Source organism: Puntigrus tetrazona, chromosome 1 (assembly GCF_018831695.1).
Source record: "Puntigrus tetrazona isolate hp1 chromosome 1, ASM1883169v1, whole genome shotgun sequence".
NCBI lineage: Eukaryota > Metazoa > Chordata > Actinopteri > Cypriniformes > Cyprinidae > Puntigrus > Puntigrus tetrazona.
This window is the reverse complement of record NC_056699.1, coordinates 13,190,277-13,207,431: the sequence shown is the minus strand read 5'-3', so window position 1 is coordinate 13,207,431 and position 17,155 is coordinate 13,190,277. Positions and strand designations below refer to the sequence as shown.

Below are 17,155 nucleotides of genomic sequence, written 5' to 3'. Positions count from 1 at the left end.
TGTCTTATTCTACATCCCTAATCCTACCTCAATAACTAAACAACTAACAACTACTTTACTAATTATTAATAAATAAGCAGCAAATTATGAACTTGTTGAGGAAAAAGTCGTAGGTAATAGTAAATAAGGGTATCCTTATTCTAATGTTGCAAACTTCTCAAGGCGTATTCACAATGAGGTATGGGGACCCCCAAGGGCCTCCGGAAGGGAGCCATGCCGCCGCAGAAAATTTCAACACAATTTTGTGTAAAAAAAGCTAAACAAATTAATTTAACTCATTAATAAACATTCCAAACAATAATATTTTTCACATCATTTAATTTATTAGAATTTGTTTTACAATTTTTTTAAATCACTATTTTTTTATATAGAGAGATTTTTGTCCTAATAAAAATAAGTCTAAAAGATTTAAATGTACGTTTTTGAAGGATATTTTAATATTGAGGAATTCTTGCCATTAATAAGTATGATAACCACCTTTTCAAGGTCATTTTTATTTTTGCTAAACGCATGGCATGGCGTTCAGTCAGAACGTAAACACATATTCCACGGTTCACTGTACAAGACAAACCACACAGATACATTAGCCAAGTGACAGCTACTCTTTTTATTAAAACAACTATTTAAGAGACTTCATAAGACTATGAAATCATTTCTTAAGAATAAGCACTTCATAACTGAAATCCTCATTTTAGCTTTAAGCGCCATAAACAACATATCACAAAAAGCGTTGTCAGCAATACTTAACCAACGTGATTTAATCGTCGTTAAGAAGGTGATCTCAGTGTGACATTATGGTGCGGATTCTTATTTTACATGAACACAGCTGTAGGAGAGGAACCAGCAGACCGAGAGTGTTTTCAGAGTCTTTTTGATTCATAAGAATGAAATTTAAAACTTTAACTTGAAGAACTACGATCTAAAAATGTACATTTTGCAACACATGTAGCAGTGCAACAAAAGATACAAGTCTTTTGAAAGATATGTTTGACTTGTAAAATCCTGCAATCGATAATTATAAAATCATAAAATGAACACGGACTCGGCTGTTTAATGAATAAATGGCCCCAGTTTATAATAGGCGGTCCTAACTACTATGTACTTACATTAAAATAAGTATCGTGTTTATATCGTATTGTAAAACACTTGCTGTTATTGAGGTGAGATGCAGGTAAGCTTAGTGACAGGTTCGGTGGTGTGGTTAAGGTTAAGGGTGGGTTAAGGTGTAAGGGATGGACAGCGTAACAGTGTAATTATACAGAAATTAATTACAGGTGTAATCACATGCAGGTATTTTTAAAAACATGCACGTACACAATAAGTGCACTGCATCAAATGATTCATTTACAAGTACATAGTAGTTAAGCTCAGCTAATATAACCTGTTAGCGTTCCAACACACCACCCGTGGCGCATTTTGTGCTTAGTTTACATTTTCCAGAAATGCTAAGGGGATAAAGCGGGACCGAATAAATACCTGATCAATGTCTGTAACGTGTCTAATACATAGTCAGAACTAGCAGACAGTATAACAGTTAAGTAAACCATTTTTAGACATCAGTGTTGAGAAGTCTTTGTTGAGGCTTCAAATACTTGGTTTCGTGAGAGAAACAATTCTGTCTTAGTGATGAGAATTAACACCATCCTCTCTTAAAATCATCAGGAGATTTTACAGGGTTAAGGTCCATCAGTCTCCTCCTCCGCTTTCGTGCCCGATTAACAGCCGTCCGAACGGCACACTCGAAAAACCTGTTGCACGCCACGATTGCTGAGAGCAGAGCATTCCAGATATCCCTTGGCACGGATCTCCTGTGCCACCTGCTTGCCCTCGGAGGCCGTGGTGCAGTTAGCACGATAAGGGCCCATTTCGCGATGGTCCGTCTGTGTGGCGACGACCAGCACAGGTACTTTCGGGAGAAATTCCCTCACTTCAGCGATCCATTTTTGCCGCAAATTGTTTAACGAATTTGGATTCGCCACAGAGTAACACAGCAAAACCACGTCGGCCTGCTGATAGGACATGGGCCGGATTTGGCGGAACGTATCATGTCCTGCCGTATCCCACAATCCCAAGCTGATCTGGATTCCATCCATGAAAACGTCGACGCCAGTGTTCTCGTACACAGTCGGTCTGTAGCTGTCCGGGAACGTTTCAGAAGTGAATCGTACAAGAAGCGCAGTTTTACCCACTGCACAGTCTCCGACCAGTACGCATTTCACTGAGGTCTCTGCCAACCCATTCATTCTTCCGTCTCTGGTGTTGTAGTTATTATAAAGTACAGTCTAATGCTTCTAAAAAATATATGAGCGGCGTCCAACAGATGATGAGGCCATCGTCGTAATTCAAGGTGTGCAGAACTAAGAGCAAAACCCCTGCAAGTAAAACAGCATTCTGAGGTCTTCTTCAGGCTCTTCGTCTTGTGACGTGGCTCTGTATTCCGGTGAAAGGTTTAGAAACTCATTATGTACCATTAGAGATATTGAAGACAGAAATCCAGAAGTGAGAAGTCACTCAGCCGTATCTTTCGCTGTACTCTCCTTGACTCCTGATCAATTGGAAGAACAAAGAAACACAATTACTATCATGCAATCCCAAAACACCAAGAAATGTTTTCAGTACAATTCGATTTTTATATGTAACTATAAAATAGATTTATAAGTAATCTAATTTGTCTTATATTTAAAGAAATGATCATTTACTTACGTGGAACATAAAAGGAACAGTTCTGAAATGTCTCATTTACTTGCCGTACAGCTAGTCTACAGAGTCAGATGCTGTTTTAACGGCGACCATGTTAAAAATACATTACTTTGAGTTCCACAGAGAAAAAGAAAGTCACACAAGATTGAAATGACGTGAAAATGTGGTCATTTTCTCATTCTCATTTACCTTTCAAATAAAAATACTACAACATCATGCAAAAATCCTTCAACTTTTCACATTCTGCTCATTTTTCCTATGCTGTGAAATATAGTACAGTATCCCGCTGGGCACAGTAGACCTCTCTCATTAAGAGGCCTGGGACGCTTCGTGTTGACAACGGCCCCGCTATCGACTGAAGTCAAATTTAAGAAAGAGTGTTCCAAAAATGCTGTTTAACACAATACCGCAGCATATTTGTTTATTTAATAAATCTATGTCCAAGTGCTTTTAAGGACATTTTGACACAACACAACTTTATAGACGATTCTCGGAAATTGCAATGGCTTACTTCCTAGGCCTGTTCATGGCTGTCATGTGAGGAAAGTGCACTGATGATTCAAACAGCGTCTCCAGTTAATACCACAAAAGGACAGCTTTTTGTAATATATTCTGTCTGAAAACACTTTTTTGATATTATCAGACAGACTACTCTGAAGAATAAGCATAATCTGGTAAGTATTTAATAGTCCCTAAGGTTCAGATACATTTATGTGCCAATATAGAAAAAAATTACTACAATCATTGTTTAATCGAGAGATGAAACGCATCAGGATTTTTAAAGTCTTATGTGTTTCTTAAAAAAAGAAATACAGAGTATTGGAAAAAAAATCTAGAAGATTACAATATGTTCGGGGATGGAGCAAACACACTGTTGTCAGGCTCTAGGCACTGTTAAGGTATGATAAAAGTAAAGATTATACTTTTTTTTAATTTAGATTTTTGTTAATCAAAACATAATTAGTAAACTGATCATTTTGGTAAACTATCTAGCAATTTATTTACTGAAGCCCCTTGTTATGTACATTATATTAAACCAGGAACAAGAATATTATAATTAATTTTTTTTTAAGACAAAACAAATGTTGTATTTCAAATGTTAATTAACATTTAAAAAAAAAAAATTGAAACTGGTTAAGAACACTATAAACACCAGGCTTGGATTGCTGATCAATTTATGAAATTAAATACATTTACAAAATGGATTCACAGTTTAAAACTAAAGAATAATATGGATAATACACGTATTACAAAGAAAAAAGCAACTTACCTCTTTGATCTTTTCAACTGTGAGATTGGCAAGTTCACGTAAAGCTCAGTTTAACTTGTAATACTGTGTCATTTAATTAAGCTTTCAGAGAGGATCAGAGCTCAGTCCAAAGCTGCATATTTCTCCGAAGTTCAGCTGTTAAACTCAGGAAATTCAAATACTCTTAAGCACAGAGAGAAAACATGCCTTCACAGCCAGAGCATATATTACATCCTCTAGTAGAGGGAAATGAGATGCGAGGCTGGGCTTTTTTCTCTGTAAAATCGTACATCAAATCTCTACTAAGCTTCCGCTGTGACGTTCTAAGCACATCTACAGTGTTGATCCTCGCTTCTTCTGCAGTCTAGAACTCATACATGCAACTAATTCAGGCAGTGCGGCAAAGAAACAGAAGACACATGTCCCAATGAGATTTACTCTTTGTTCTTTGTTTAGGGTCTCTGAAAACACATTGCTCTCTGCGTAGTAGTCATTTTAGTAAAAATAAAATAAAATTTAATCCCAGTTTAAATAATTTTCACTGAGCAGCCACATTTTAGAGAGGACTGTCAAGACGGTATGGTAATAATTACAACACCAGAGTACTTGTTTAGGTTATAAAACAGCACGTATTTCAAGATAGTTTCGTCTTGGACTTCGAATGCGTGTTTACCACTTATAAACAAACAAAAAGGCAGCAAGTCGAACTATTCAAATTTCCAATGATAATTTGAAGAGCATTGAAAATGTCTAATCAATACAGCAAACACGTTGTTTAGTAAAGCCTTATATTTCGTTTCAGTAATTTGGTGAGTCGACATTGTCGCCATCTGATGGAGAGAAAGTGCACTGCACTCACTTCAACAGCTGCCACTTTCATCATGGAGGAATCTGACCTTTACTAATTGAAACAAACGTCAGCTACTAAGAGCTCAACATGCTGAGTTATATTTTCCCCCACCAACGGCTTCTACTGATTAAAGAGGAAATGCAGAGCAAGAAACACGAGGATACAGAAAATGTTCAGCTGTGATTTTGAGCTCCAGGCACATGCTACGCGCTAACCCTAAAGCTGCGCTAATTACTTAACATTTTAATTTCACCAAAAGAATCAAATCTTGTACATGTTAAGACTTTATTCTTTCTCTTCAGTTTTTTTTTTCACCCCCAACCATAATTTCTAACAAAAATAAAATAAAATTTTACATATAAAATCTTTTGAGGTTCAAAATATACAATTTCACAAAAATACTTTTTCAGAACGAATTCTTACACACATTGTGATTTGCATAGCAGCATTAAGATGTCTTAAAAATATGTGTGGTATCAACATTTTCAACTGGAAATATAAAAACCAAAGCCGAGCTAAAACCAAAGCTCAGCGACATAAAATGTTCGATTCTGATGTAGGATCTGGCCAAGCTGCTCACAAACAAACTAAAATGCAAAGCTGACTGAGGATCGGCATTTATATTTCCAGAAACTCATTAAAGTATTTCTATTTATACCAAAACTGAAGAGAAGCCATATTATGACATCCCCATTCCCAACATCCTTATTCTTATAAAACTGACGTTAGACTAATAAACCAAAAGTATGGATCAAATCAATGTACAATAAAAATAAAATGAAATATCAAACATCATATCAAACAAGTACCTGAATTGCAACCCACTTTTTCTCCTGTAATGGCTGGTTATGAAAAATGTGTGACTTATATATATAAATATTATATTATATAGTTACAAAAGGCCAAAAAACAGAAAAACAGAATTACGTAAAAATTGTAGTGATTACAGTTAGGAAGTAGGATCAGTAGGATACCTTAATGGCCTCATAAGGAAGCATCAAAAAACATTCAATAAAGAATAATATGTATGTACAGGTCAATGCCATATAAAACACTGTAAATATGTAGTACCTTCATTTTTTTATGACTTGATAAATTTGTGCCCAATTACAGAAAAACATGAAAATACTGTTCTATAATTACTGGCACTATTAGTCTACAGAGAAGACACTTTGGATTAAGGCAGTGGGAAGAGAAAAATCTTAATTAAATGCTTCATTGTAGCAGCTCTTTATGAAGTGTGACCAACACCAATCCAGTCTTAGGTTCAGAAAAACTGGGAGAAAGACAAAAAGAAATTATGAGAATGAAATTACAAAATGTACACATAGTGACAATTGGTAGTTCAAGATTTGAATAAATAAATTAATTAATTAAATAAAATGTCACAAATGAAGTCCCTAAAATGTTTCTATAAATATGGCGGAAAAATGGCGGAATAAATATTTAGGTTAAATATATACATGTGTTTTTACCTTAATTAATTTTTTTTTTTTAATTTATAGAGTGGTGGCCAAAATTATTAGAACACTAATATTTTCACTGGATAAAATTGGTTTTATCCGGTCAAAAAGTCAGTTATTTCTATCTTTTGCTGTAGTGTGTCAGCAGGAAATACAAGTTTACGTGTTCAAACTTTCATTTTGCCATTAATTATAATAATCTAGTGGGATTTCTGTCTGCCAACAGCCAGCGCTCCACACAGAGATCCGATCTCATCATCATCATCATCATCCAGTCTCCTGGAATTATACGAAACAAAATCCAGAAGAACTGTGAGAAAGTCTCCAAGATGCTTCAAGAAACCGAACCACAAATTAGTACTGTCAAATTAAGTTTTGGATGGTTGTGTAACAATTGTTAAATGAGGATGCTCATTTAAGCTGATTTTATTCATCAATTAGCTTATGTTTAGCAAATTGGTAGAACATTTGGTATAACCGTCCTTTGCATATAAAGCAGCTAAAACAAACTACTAAAAGCTAATAACTGACTCAACACCATTTCTTACCTGCTGAAAACCTAGTGTTCCCTTGAGTTTGGCCACCACTGTATATAAAATTAATATTTCAAAAATACTGGATGCAGTCAATATACCTGTAGTGATGATTTTTGAGGTAGTCTAGTACAGCAGGCCTGATGCGCGCCACTCCCCTTGGCTGCGATTGCCTCTTCCTGTAATGATTGACATCTGAGGCTGACACAAACCCTGGCTGAATTCTGAAGAAAAAGGAAAAAGATAATGCCAGACTCTGAAATAAAAAAAATTGGTCCAACACACCAAAACCTGCACAATCCATCTGCGGTATACAAAAGAAAAACTGTAACATTTTAATGGTTCACTTACCTAAATTCTTGCCTGCGAGAACCTGACCAAGATGATGAATGGCCTCATCCACATGCAGTCCATGGAGATCTAGAATATTCTGAGGCAGAAGTGAAGCATTCACTCTCTGGAATATCTGCATGGCTGCTCGGTTATTTGCTTCACGCATCTTGTCCCCATGCATGTGACCCTAAACATGAACGCAAAATTGGAAACGAAAACTTTTTAATTAAGAGTTCTAATCTAATAAATGATTAATAAATCAAAAGCCCTGTTTTAAAACACTGCCCTGTTTTGTGTTAGCTATTTTTCAGCACCCATTATAATGTTAATCTCTTGAACCTGTTGTGCATAGAAACTAGCCACGTCCTTTCGTCCTTGTCGATGAGCTTCAGCTGCCTTGTTAAAACACACTCTATCTGCTGACGCCTCTGCAGTGTTGCCTCTGTCTTGAAGTCATCATATTCTGGATCCTCCGAATCCTGGAATTGAGCAGCTTCTACCTCCCCATCTCTCGGTTTCCATCTCTGAGTGAGACGAAAAAAGCATCAACATAGGGCTTTGGTTTCATTTCAGTATCCTATACAGTTACACGTAGCTCACCCGCTCTTTGCTCGGAGTTCTGTGTGCACCATTACGTTGAGGGGCAGGTTCGGGTGCCACTACGTTTCTGACCGGCCCGTCGTCAAGTAGAGTATGCAAAACTGTTCAGTCTGCTCCAGAGAGTAACTAAACAAACACAATTCATTATTGTCTACAATTGCAGAATTCTCAAATATATAAGAGCATGTTTTAAACATAAAGCAAAACAAAAAAAAATGACTCAACCAAGAAACCAGGGGCAAAGGAGGAAAGAAAGTGAAAATAACATTATCCAACAATTCTTCACATTACACATATATAGTCTACCACTATGTATCATATTCTCACTTGTGATCTCTGAAGATGTCCTTGAGGAAATGTCGATCTATGGTGGGGAACATGGAAAACAGCTGGTTCTCCTTTAGCTTGGTCAAGACTGTCTTTCTTATCCAGGTCCCTCCGACTTGACCTGGACTAAAACCCAAACATAGCAAATTTTCTCTTCTTTCTTTTGGAGTTCTGGGCAGTGATTGTTTTTCTATGTGTAACTATTACCTTCTCCATGCTGTCTTGCATCACCTGCTCTTCGATCATGATGTCCCTTAGTGAGACAGGAGCACAGGATGCACTCCAGTGATCCATAAAAGGAATTTCTTCACGCGAACCTAATTGGTCCCTCAGTCTGGTTTTACTTCCCTGCAATTCACCCCAGTGGACAGGACCTTCATACCATGGAGACACAAAGATAGATGGGGAGCAAAGTGCAAAAACAGAGAACAATTATTTCCAGTATAGAGCAGTTTTCACAAATTGGATACATTTTTGAATGCATTAGAGAAATCCTTTGTTTTTGCGGTAAGAACTATTAGATCTGTTATTTATTTATTTATTTATTTATCTATTCACTTTTTTACACCATGCCAGCATCAACACTATTTTCATGGCAATATTAGATAAAATAAGTAGATTCAACTTTTTTTTTTAAAAAAAGCATGTTGTTTTTAAACATAAAAAAATTCTTTATTCCCTTTTTTGGCCTTTCCGACCTTCTTGGTTTCCAACAAAGCTTCTAAAAATGCAACATTTAACAATCAGTTAAAGAAACATTGCACTTTAACTATTAACTAATTTTCATTAACAAATGCGTAAATATATTACCAATTTTACACTACAGTGGCCACATTGTAAAAATATAAATGATATTGTTCATTAGAAGAAAAGAGATATTTTAGATATTTAGATATAAATCTAAAAATAAAATAGTTTTTTTTAATTTTATTAACTAATATGTACTTACATTTTAATTAATCATTTGATAGAGAGTGTACATGTGTTTTACATTGAAAAACTACATGCATTTAATTACATGTGGAATTACTTTTTTGCAATAATAATACAATTGACCAATCTCTTAAACTTTGTGTGTATTGAGAGAATAAGCTGTCTCACTCTCTTGTAATAGCTGATAGGACAGAGCTGCCAGTCTGTGCTTCTCCTGCCAAAGACAATAGACACCAGGTAAATTTTACATAAATTCAGAATCAGTCACATTGAACAACCCAGGTTGTTTTTTGTAGGTTAATATCTAAATACTTTAAACATGAGAAAATATAAATATCTAAACTCACTTGAATAGTATCCTTCCATTTCTGGTGCAGCAGTTTGGCCAAGTTCAGGTCTATGTGCACTGCACAGTCATCTGATGAAAACGCACCTGCAACCAAATGGAGTTCAAAGGATTTTAAACCTACTTTTTGAGTGTGAATGAGGATTGATGTGGTTGCTCATTTCAAACTAAAAGCTTTTCACACTACTGTATTAAAATCAAAAAGAAAACTAGAATCAGTTTCATTTTATCTGTTTAACAATTTTTAAGCTGTACTATTACTTTTTGATGGGGTTTATCCTTCACAGGACACAATAGTTTAATGCAGTTTTTATCAGTCCTGTTTAAACAAGACTACAAACAGCAAGAAAGCAACTATGTTTTAAGAAAATTAAACCAATCAAATATGAATAACATATTAATTAGATGTTTTATTACCTGGACTGACACCAACAGGTCCAAAAAGCTCAGTGAGCTGCAATGCAAGTTCAGTTGGAAGTTTTAGCTCCAAGGTTTGAATATCCATTGAACTTGGCTCCCTCCCCCCCTGTGCTGTTCTCTTTCTTTCCCTTTCTTGCTCCTTCCTCTCTTCTTCCTCTTTGCGCTCCATTTCATCAATCTGACACAGCAGTGACTGTGTTATGGCATTTACCTCTTCTCTTGTGTCCTCATCATCCTTTTCCTTCTCTCCTCCCTCCTCTTCACTCCATTCCTTCAATGCTTCCTCCAGGCATTGAACTTTCTTATCTTCTAGTATTAATACCTCTTCCTGCTCTGGACATTGCTGACCCGTGTTGTCTGTCTGTTGCTCATTAGCTGCCGTAATCTCCAGTTGCCCTTCAGTGCTTTCTGTCAGCTGTTTTAATGCTCCAAAGGAAGTTTTAGGCTCACATTTCTCCTTAACCATGCTTGCCTCATCATATCCTTCAGCTTCACTTTGTGAACTTGGACCTTGACTCCAATCATCATCACCTTGGTTAACATCACTAAGGTTAGTTTCTTGGGACTTCAGACTGATGATACTTCTGGAACTGTTGCTAGAGTCATCAGAAAATACAGATCTAGCCCGGGTGCTTTCTGAGCCCATCACAGTTTCTGACTGTTCTATAGACTTTCCCTCAGGAACCAATTCATCATCTCCCTCATCATCTTCTTTATACAGTCGTTCTCCAGAATCTAGTAACAAGTTGGTTGTCCATTCGATATCTTGATGGCACTTTTCATAAAGGTCCTCCAGAATATCAATGGAGACACGTCTGAAATGGCGGCTCAGAATCTCAAGGTTTTGTTTTTTAGAGTTAGATTCTCTAAAGTCTTTCTCTTCTACCTGAGAACCCTTCTCATGGACCACACGGTATGGCACTCCCTGTTGGCAGGCAGAATCCTGATCACTTGATTTTGGAGTAAAACGAGAAGAGTTTCCCTCCAAAACAAACACACCACAACTAGATAAGTCAGAGACTAATTCAGAACATTTCTTCTGGTCAATTCGCCAAAGAAAGGCAAAGTCCTGAGGTTGTGTCTGGGTTGAGCCACTGGAACATGACTCCACAGGCAATGAAGGTGGTTGCGCTGTAGATGTAAGATCAGGGTGCAGATGTGAAACAACAGGAGATTGTGAGCAAGGTGATGAAGGGCTTTGATTGGTGAAGGTGAGAGCCAGTTTACAAGATTTCCCCACTCTTCGGCTAAGTCCTCTTCTCCTTTCCAGACTGCTCTCTGAGTCTACAGCAACCTTTGAACACAGAGTTTCTTGGACATTTGGGCTTAATCTGCATTTATCTTCTGACAACACACTGTCCTCCTGCTCAACCTCATCCTGTGTGTTCTTCTCAGCAGACATCTGATTAGACTGGTCAGTTGGGTCTGCTCTCTGTTTTGATAGACTTGAAGAATTTGAGTAATCCCTGGACTCTGAGAATGTTCTCTCCATAACACAGTCAGGAAGCTCAGGCCAAGCCACAGTCTCCAGATTCATGTTACTCTCTTTTCCAACGAAAGAAGTGGAAGTAGTTTCTTTACTTGGAGCTGGACCGTGGTAAAAACCTGGAGAGGAGCTTATTCCACATTGCAGTAGATCTACAAGTTTTTGAAATTCAAATGTATTCAGCTTATCAGTACCAGAATGTTTGTCTTCATCAGCAGAAGTGCTATCTTTGTGTTCAACAACACTGGAATCCAAAACAGTGTTCTTAACAGTATTATTCTTTGAAATCTGACGTCTTCCTTGACGTTGACCTTGAGATTCCAGTGGCCAGTCCCCAACAAAATCCAACAGCTCTGGCCGCACTACTTTGTTTTCAGAAAGAGACTCGTCTTCACATTCCTCCTCCTTATCTTGAGCTGGAGAGTCAGCACTTAGGTCAAAGTTCACAGGCTGATCAATGGCACTAGTTTCTAGTGCACTTCTATCGTTTACTCTGGCCCTCCTCACACGCTGAGCAATGGACTCTGAAAATGCCACAGGCAGCTCCGGAAATGTTTCATGTGCTGACACTACAAATTCTCCAGTTGTCCCGCTACTCAAGTTTCCCAAATCTGTTTCCATGTCCACAAGGCAGGCATCTGGCTCTAATACTAAGCCTTCAGTATCAAGATCAGACTGAGGAGTTTCAGACCCTTCCAAAATATTCTCATTGAACAAGACGGATTCCTTGGAACTGTAGGAACCCACTTCACCTGCTACCTCACCTGCAGATATGATACTGTAAGTCTGGTTAACAGAGGATACGTCAGGCAGAGATGAGGAAAGGTTTGTGTTGAGTTTGTTCAACGCAGAGTCACCAACAAGATCAGGATGACTGAGACCAGTGTGTAAAGATTGTCTGAAAGGAATGAGAGAAATTATTGCTTAAATACATAAGAAATCGTATGACTTCAGAGTCAGTATTTTCATAGTTACTAAAGTTGTGACACAGTACAATCCTGTACTATTTGGCACAACCATATTCTGCTGCCGTATGGACATAGCTCAATTTTTTTAATTACATGAAGTAACATTAATATAACTCGTATGCTTACTGGGGTTGCTCAGTCTCTCTTTGTACTGAATCCACAACACTTGGCCCTGGTTCCGGTCTTTCTGAATTCATGATGCTCTGGACAGAGACAAATCGATCATACCGTTCTAATATGCGTCGGATCTTCTCCTTTGTTACTTGATGTCTTGTACGCCTGTATAAAAGAGGGGAAAATTGGAAAACATTTGTGATCATGAAATGACTTAAAAGCAATGCTTCAGAGTTGTGTGGGAGTTCAACATATTTGAAGGTTAACATTTGAAAGTTAAAATGTAACTGTTCTTAAATTAGTTATGTTTATGGATTACGTAAATGTGTTGCAGCACTTTCTAGATTTTGTGTTTATCATACCTTTCCAGCTCTCTGGGTTTAGTTTTCCACCAGGTATCTGGCTCACGAAATAGCACCTTATATCTGTGTTTCTGTGCCTAAAAGAAAGAAATAATAGGCCGATAATCAGCACAATGGACGAGTCTGTTTGCAGGTCATGTCTGTAAACACTGTACTGTATGGTCTATTCTAAAGTTAAACCAATAAATAAGATCTACAGTAATGTACAATTGTGTATCATGATATATACACACATGCAATTTGTGTATAGCACAGCTGATTTTTCACATTACAAAACATATGGCCGTTGTCTGATATTGAAAAATAATAACTTATAAGCCTATTTCATAATACGCATTTCAAAATAAATTGCTTACCATGGCAACATATGGTTTCATCTCCCAACTTTGCATATTGGTGTTGTCTATTATGATGGGTGACTGTCCCTTTTCAAAAGCCTCTTTTGCTGAAATGTTGATCACCACAAAGAAATTGCAGAAACATTATAAAAAAATAAAATTTAAAGTGAATAAATTTCAGCAAATCAGAATAGTGAAATGACTGTTTTTAAAACCCTTAATCTGTCTGTTTTATCCAAACAAATAGTTCTTCAATAACTCACACAACTGGGTGAGCCAATGTTGCCATGTCAGGTTGGTTGAGTCTCTCAAACAAATCAAGCAATGTTTTTACAGTGACAAGTTGGAGAGTGTACAATTTCACAGTAATTTGCATATAAATGACTTCTTGTTTCTGCGTACTAAACTGGTATCGGTAGTCAATTTTGAAGTAAAAGAAAACTACACACATCACCATTAAAATCAGACTGTGTAGTCAATGGGTAGTTAAATTGTATAACACATAGGACAGTAACTACAAATAATTTTACACACCTGACATTTTGCTTTGGCTTGAGCTAAACAGTCTAAACATACTCACCTCTAAGGTGATTCCACTCGTGGGCCTCTCCTAGTAAATTTGGCTCGAAATAATACTGTCCATTTCGAGTAAAATAATCATCAGTGCTTAAAACAACTCCTCCAGGGTTCTGCGCCAACATAGCACTGAACAACAGAGAGAGACAAAAACTAAACTTTATCTACAAACATACGGCACTATACCACATCTGCATTGAGCATGGCTATCTTCCAGCGCAGTTCATTTCAAAATCTAATTGCAACATGTGCGCTGGTATTCATTTGAGAATACTTTGATACTTGTCATGTATTACTGCTTTCACAGTCTGAATGCATGCAAACAAAAATCTAAATAAAACAAGCTTTTTCCATTAAGTTAAATGAAAATGTTCTGTTTATAGTTGTTTTCTTTTCAAGATATCATCTGATATCTTAAAAAATACACTGAAACCGAAGAATACACTAAAACAACCTGGTTTATCTTGCAAACCTGTTTTTGCATATGTACCGTGAAAAAGCTTTAACAATTATAAAAATGAGAAAATTAAACACAGCCACATTGCATATTTCCTACCCACAAATCTCTACAAAGTCCATATAATTCTTTTAGCACCATCTAAATTGATCTTAATAACCAAAACTCCATGCTCAGAAAGTTATTATAACTTTCCTATTTCCTATATATAATGGAGTGTTTTTATCTGCCCTCATGGACCACGTTGTTAAAAGAAAAGCACATTATGCTCTCTCCTTCCACAACTTGAAGTGGTTTCCTTTATGCTATTCCTACTTTTTCCAGTAAAATAACACACATCTGTCTTCTTGCTTACTTGGCGAGGGTGGTTTTGCCCGATCCAGGAGCTCCTCTAAGTAACACCAACAACTGCCCTTCCAATTTGAGTCTGTTCCTGGATGGCAGAGTCCACGACTCCGGTACAGTCGCAGAAGGTTTCAGAGGCGCTTGTCTGATAGGTCCATGAGCCAACCACTGTGCAGCAGGGATGGGGTTAGTGCTCCAAGCAGTGGGGTTAGGAATGACAGGTGTGATGAAGGTTGGCCCCACAGAGCGAGGATGAAACTCACTAGCCTGAGTGTTCCAGAACATGGCAGGAGTGCGGAGTGCTTCTTGATGCTGCATTGCCGCTGTATGGTTACGGAGCTGATCAGGTCTACGATAAACCTGGAAGGCTGATGGCCGTGGTTCAGCAGAGCTGGCCTCCAGCGTTAGGTGACTAAAGTCAAGAGATAAGGTGTTGGTCTCAGGGATATGAACCCCACAAAAACTTAAATCATTCACTGGTGAACTACCGCCACGGGCCTCGCTGAGCCCAGGGTCAGAGTATGAGGCCTGCTCATCCTGCTCAGGTAAAGTCGTGGGAGCTGGAAGCTGAGTCTGGGTTGTAAAGGGCATCGAGGAAAGAGAGATGGACTGAGAAGGAGGGGGCAGAGAAGACAGTGGTATGGAGGACATCAGAGGATGCGAGCTCGTTTTTGTCTGCTGTGACGTCAGTGTTTGAAGTTCCTCATCTATGAGAGCATCAAATTCTTCTGTCAGGCATGTTTCAGTGGGACTGAGCTCTGCTTGAGATGCAGGCTGGTTTGAAAAAGTGAAGCTCTGCGCCGTTCCACTGAGGGGATCTGCTTGAGAGGCGTTTGTTCCCAGGAGAGCAGCTGCCTGCTCAAAGCCTGAGACAGGAGGAGGGGGTGGAGCTACGACCTCAGCAGCATCTGACAGCTCCAAAAGGGAATCCATCGCATTGTCCACTAAAGCAGAGACGAACAAGAAAAACTTGAATATTTTAAAACAGTGTATGCGCAATATTTAAGGAAATTGTGAAATATTATTTTTTGTATTATTAATTGTATATCTTGTATTATTAAATACAATTTTAAAAAAAGCTTTCAATTTAATTTATTCTTGTGACGACAATGGTTAATTTTTTGACAGCCATTGCTTCAGAAACTCTGCTGATTTGGTGCTCAAAAAAAATAGCAATATTTCTTCTTATTATGAATGGTTAGGATAGTTTTTGGTTCTGAGAATACTGTCTGTAGAAAATGTCTGTGATGGTAAAAAAAAAAAGATTTCCTTGTCAAATTCTTTCATTAGAAAATTTAACTATTTACTACAGTTTAAACAACAACAAAAAAAACTATTAAGCTGCATAAACTACATAAAAAGAACCATAATTAATAATTGAGCACCAATAATAATTGATCATTTTGAATCAAATCAGCATATCAGAATGATTTCTGAAGAATCTGACAGTTAAGATACACACACTATTATTGTTTGCAATGTATTTATGATCAAATAAATGGAAACTTGGTGAACATGTGTCTTCAACATTTGAAAATCTTAATTACCCCAGTATGTCATGTCTTTTATCATTGTTGATATCAAGTAGCTAAGTGAATCTAGGTGAAGGTGGTGCTTTGGTATATGTAGCTGGTTTCAAGGTGGCCTAGCTGATCTTTAACCATCTCTGACCGCCTCTGACCATTAACAAACCTGCTGCCAGTTGGCCATACCAGGTGAAGACGGGAAAGCTGGCTTTGGGATATAGTGGCTTAGGGATATAGTGGTTGGTCAGGCAGCTTGTGACCATCTTGCACCAAGTGAAGACTACACAGAAACCAGCTACCATGCTCCAAAATAAATCTACCAGCTTCGGATAGGCTTTCCTACAAGCGGTAGTAACAAAAGATCTCTAAACACATTCACTGATTCTGTATCTCATAGGATTGCGTGCTGTCTAAAATAAAGACACCTGCTAAACTCACAGCCAGCGACGATTTGCTCTTACCTTTAAAATCTGCTTCTGAGAGCACCATGTAAATGACTTCTGGATCCAGATGTGAAAACATCTCCTGCATGCTCTGGATGATTTCGTCTCTGCTTTGAGTTTCCAGCTGACCTCTCCTGGACTGCGCGGACCTGAAGTTATCACATGATGAGTCCGGCCGGGTCTCGGGAGGTCCGTGTGCCCCGTGCGCTCGACCCTCGGATCCGCTCCCGTATTCGGCCGCATGCGACGGGCCTCGGGAGGGACTCAGGCCGTTTTTCTTTTTCTTTGGCATTCTGCTGTGACCCGTTCACAGGACGCCGAAGGTAGATACACTGTTTACAAGTTGGAGGAAGCAAAGAAGAAAACCAGACGAGCAACTCTCGGAGGAGAAGCAAAAATACTGCAGCGCCTCTAGTGGATTAGCATGACTCCGGCTTTGTTGTACTGTATTGACTCTTTTTGATATATAATACTATTATATATGATTGATACTAAATTTGAAAACATTACAAATTTGGAATGTTTTAATGAAGCTCTCCGAGGTTGTCTATGTGCTCAAAAATACATAAAACACTAATAATGTGAAATAATATTACACTGTTTTCAACTGTTCGGCTTTCAGTATTCAATATTTTCTTTAATAGTATATTTTAAAAAGTAATTTATTCCCGTGATGTCTCAATTTTTACTTCAGTGTCACACGATTCCTTAGAAATCATTCTATCTGCTGCATTTAAAATGTTTTATTGCACTGCGTGTGTGTGTGTTTTATTTAGCAAATATGTA

The 17,155-nt window shown here is 37.7% G+C and overlaps 2 protein-coding genes across 2 annotated transcripts; both read right to left on the bottom strand.

The window, feature by feature from the left end:
- Positions 1-1,715: 1,715 nt before the first annotated feature.
- On the bottom strand, positions 1,716-4,373 carry rhoh (ras homolog family member H). The gene is made up of 2 exons (XM_043244055.1): positions 3,971-4,373; positions 1,716-2,545 (listed from the first exon to the last, which is right to left on the bottom strand). Exon 2 carries the CDS (start codon positions 2,241-2,243, stop codon positions 1,716-1,718), a length of 528 nt encoding a protein of 175 aa, XP_043099990.1. The 5' UTR covers positions 2,244-2,545; positions 3,971-4,373.
- Positions 4,374-5,895: 1,522 nt separating this feature from the next.
- Positions 5,896-16,767, bottom strand: n4bp2 (NEDD4 binding protein 2). Its single transcript, XM_043243467.1, is given in 20 exon segments — positions 5,896-6,075; positions 6,897-6,954; positions 6,957-7,019; positions 7,147-7,315; positions 7,468-7,536; positions 7,539-7,652; positions 7,729-7,826; positions 7,829-7,854; positions 8,056-8,141; positions 8,143-8,181; positions 8,263-8,429; positions 9,157-9,202; positions 9,336-9,421; positions 9,752-12,138; positions 12,335-12,487; positions 12,685-12,761; positions 13,041-13,129; positions 13,603-13,727; positions 14,411-15,344; positions 16,388-16,767. Coding segments are annotated over 20 exon segments (5,121 nt in total). The 5' UTR covers positions 16,662-16,767; the 3' UTR covers positions 5,896-6,014.
- Between the last annotated feature and the right edge of the window lie 388 nt (positions 16,768-17,155).

Excerpts from the sequence above, each read along its gene's own strand:
- rhoh (XM_043244055.1), bottom strand. The coding sequence starts at position 2,243 with ATGAATGGGTTGGCAGAGACCTCAGTGAAATGCGTACTGGTCGGAGAC.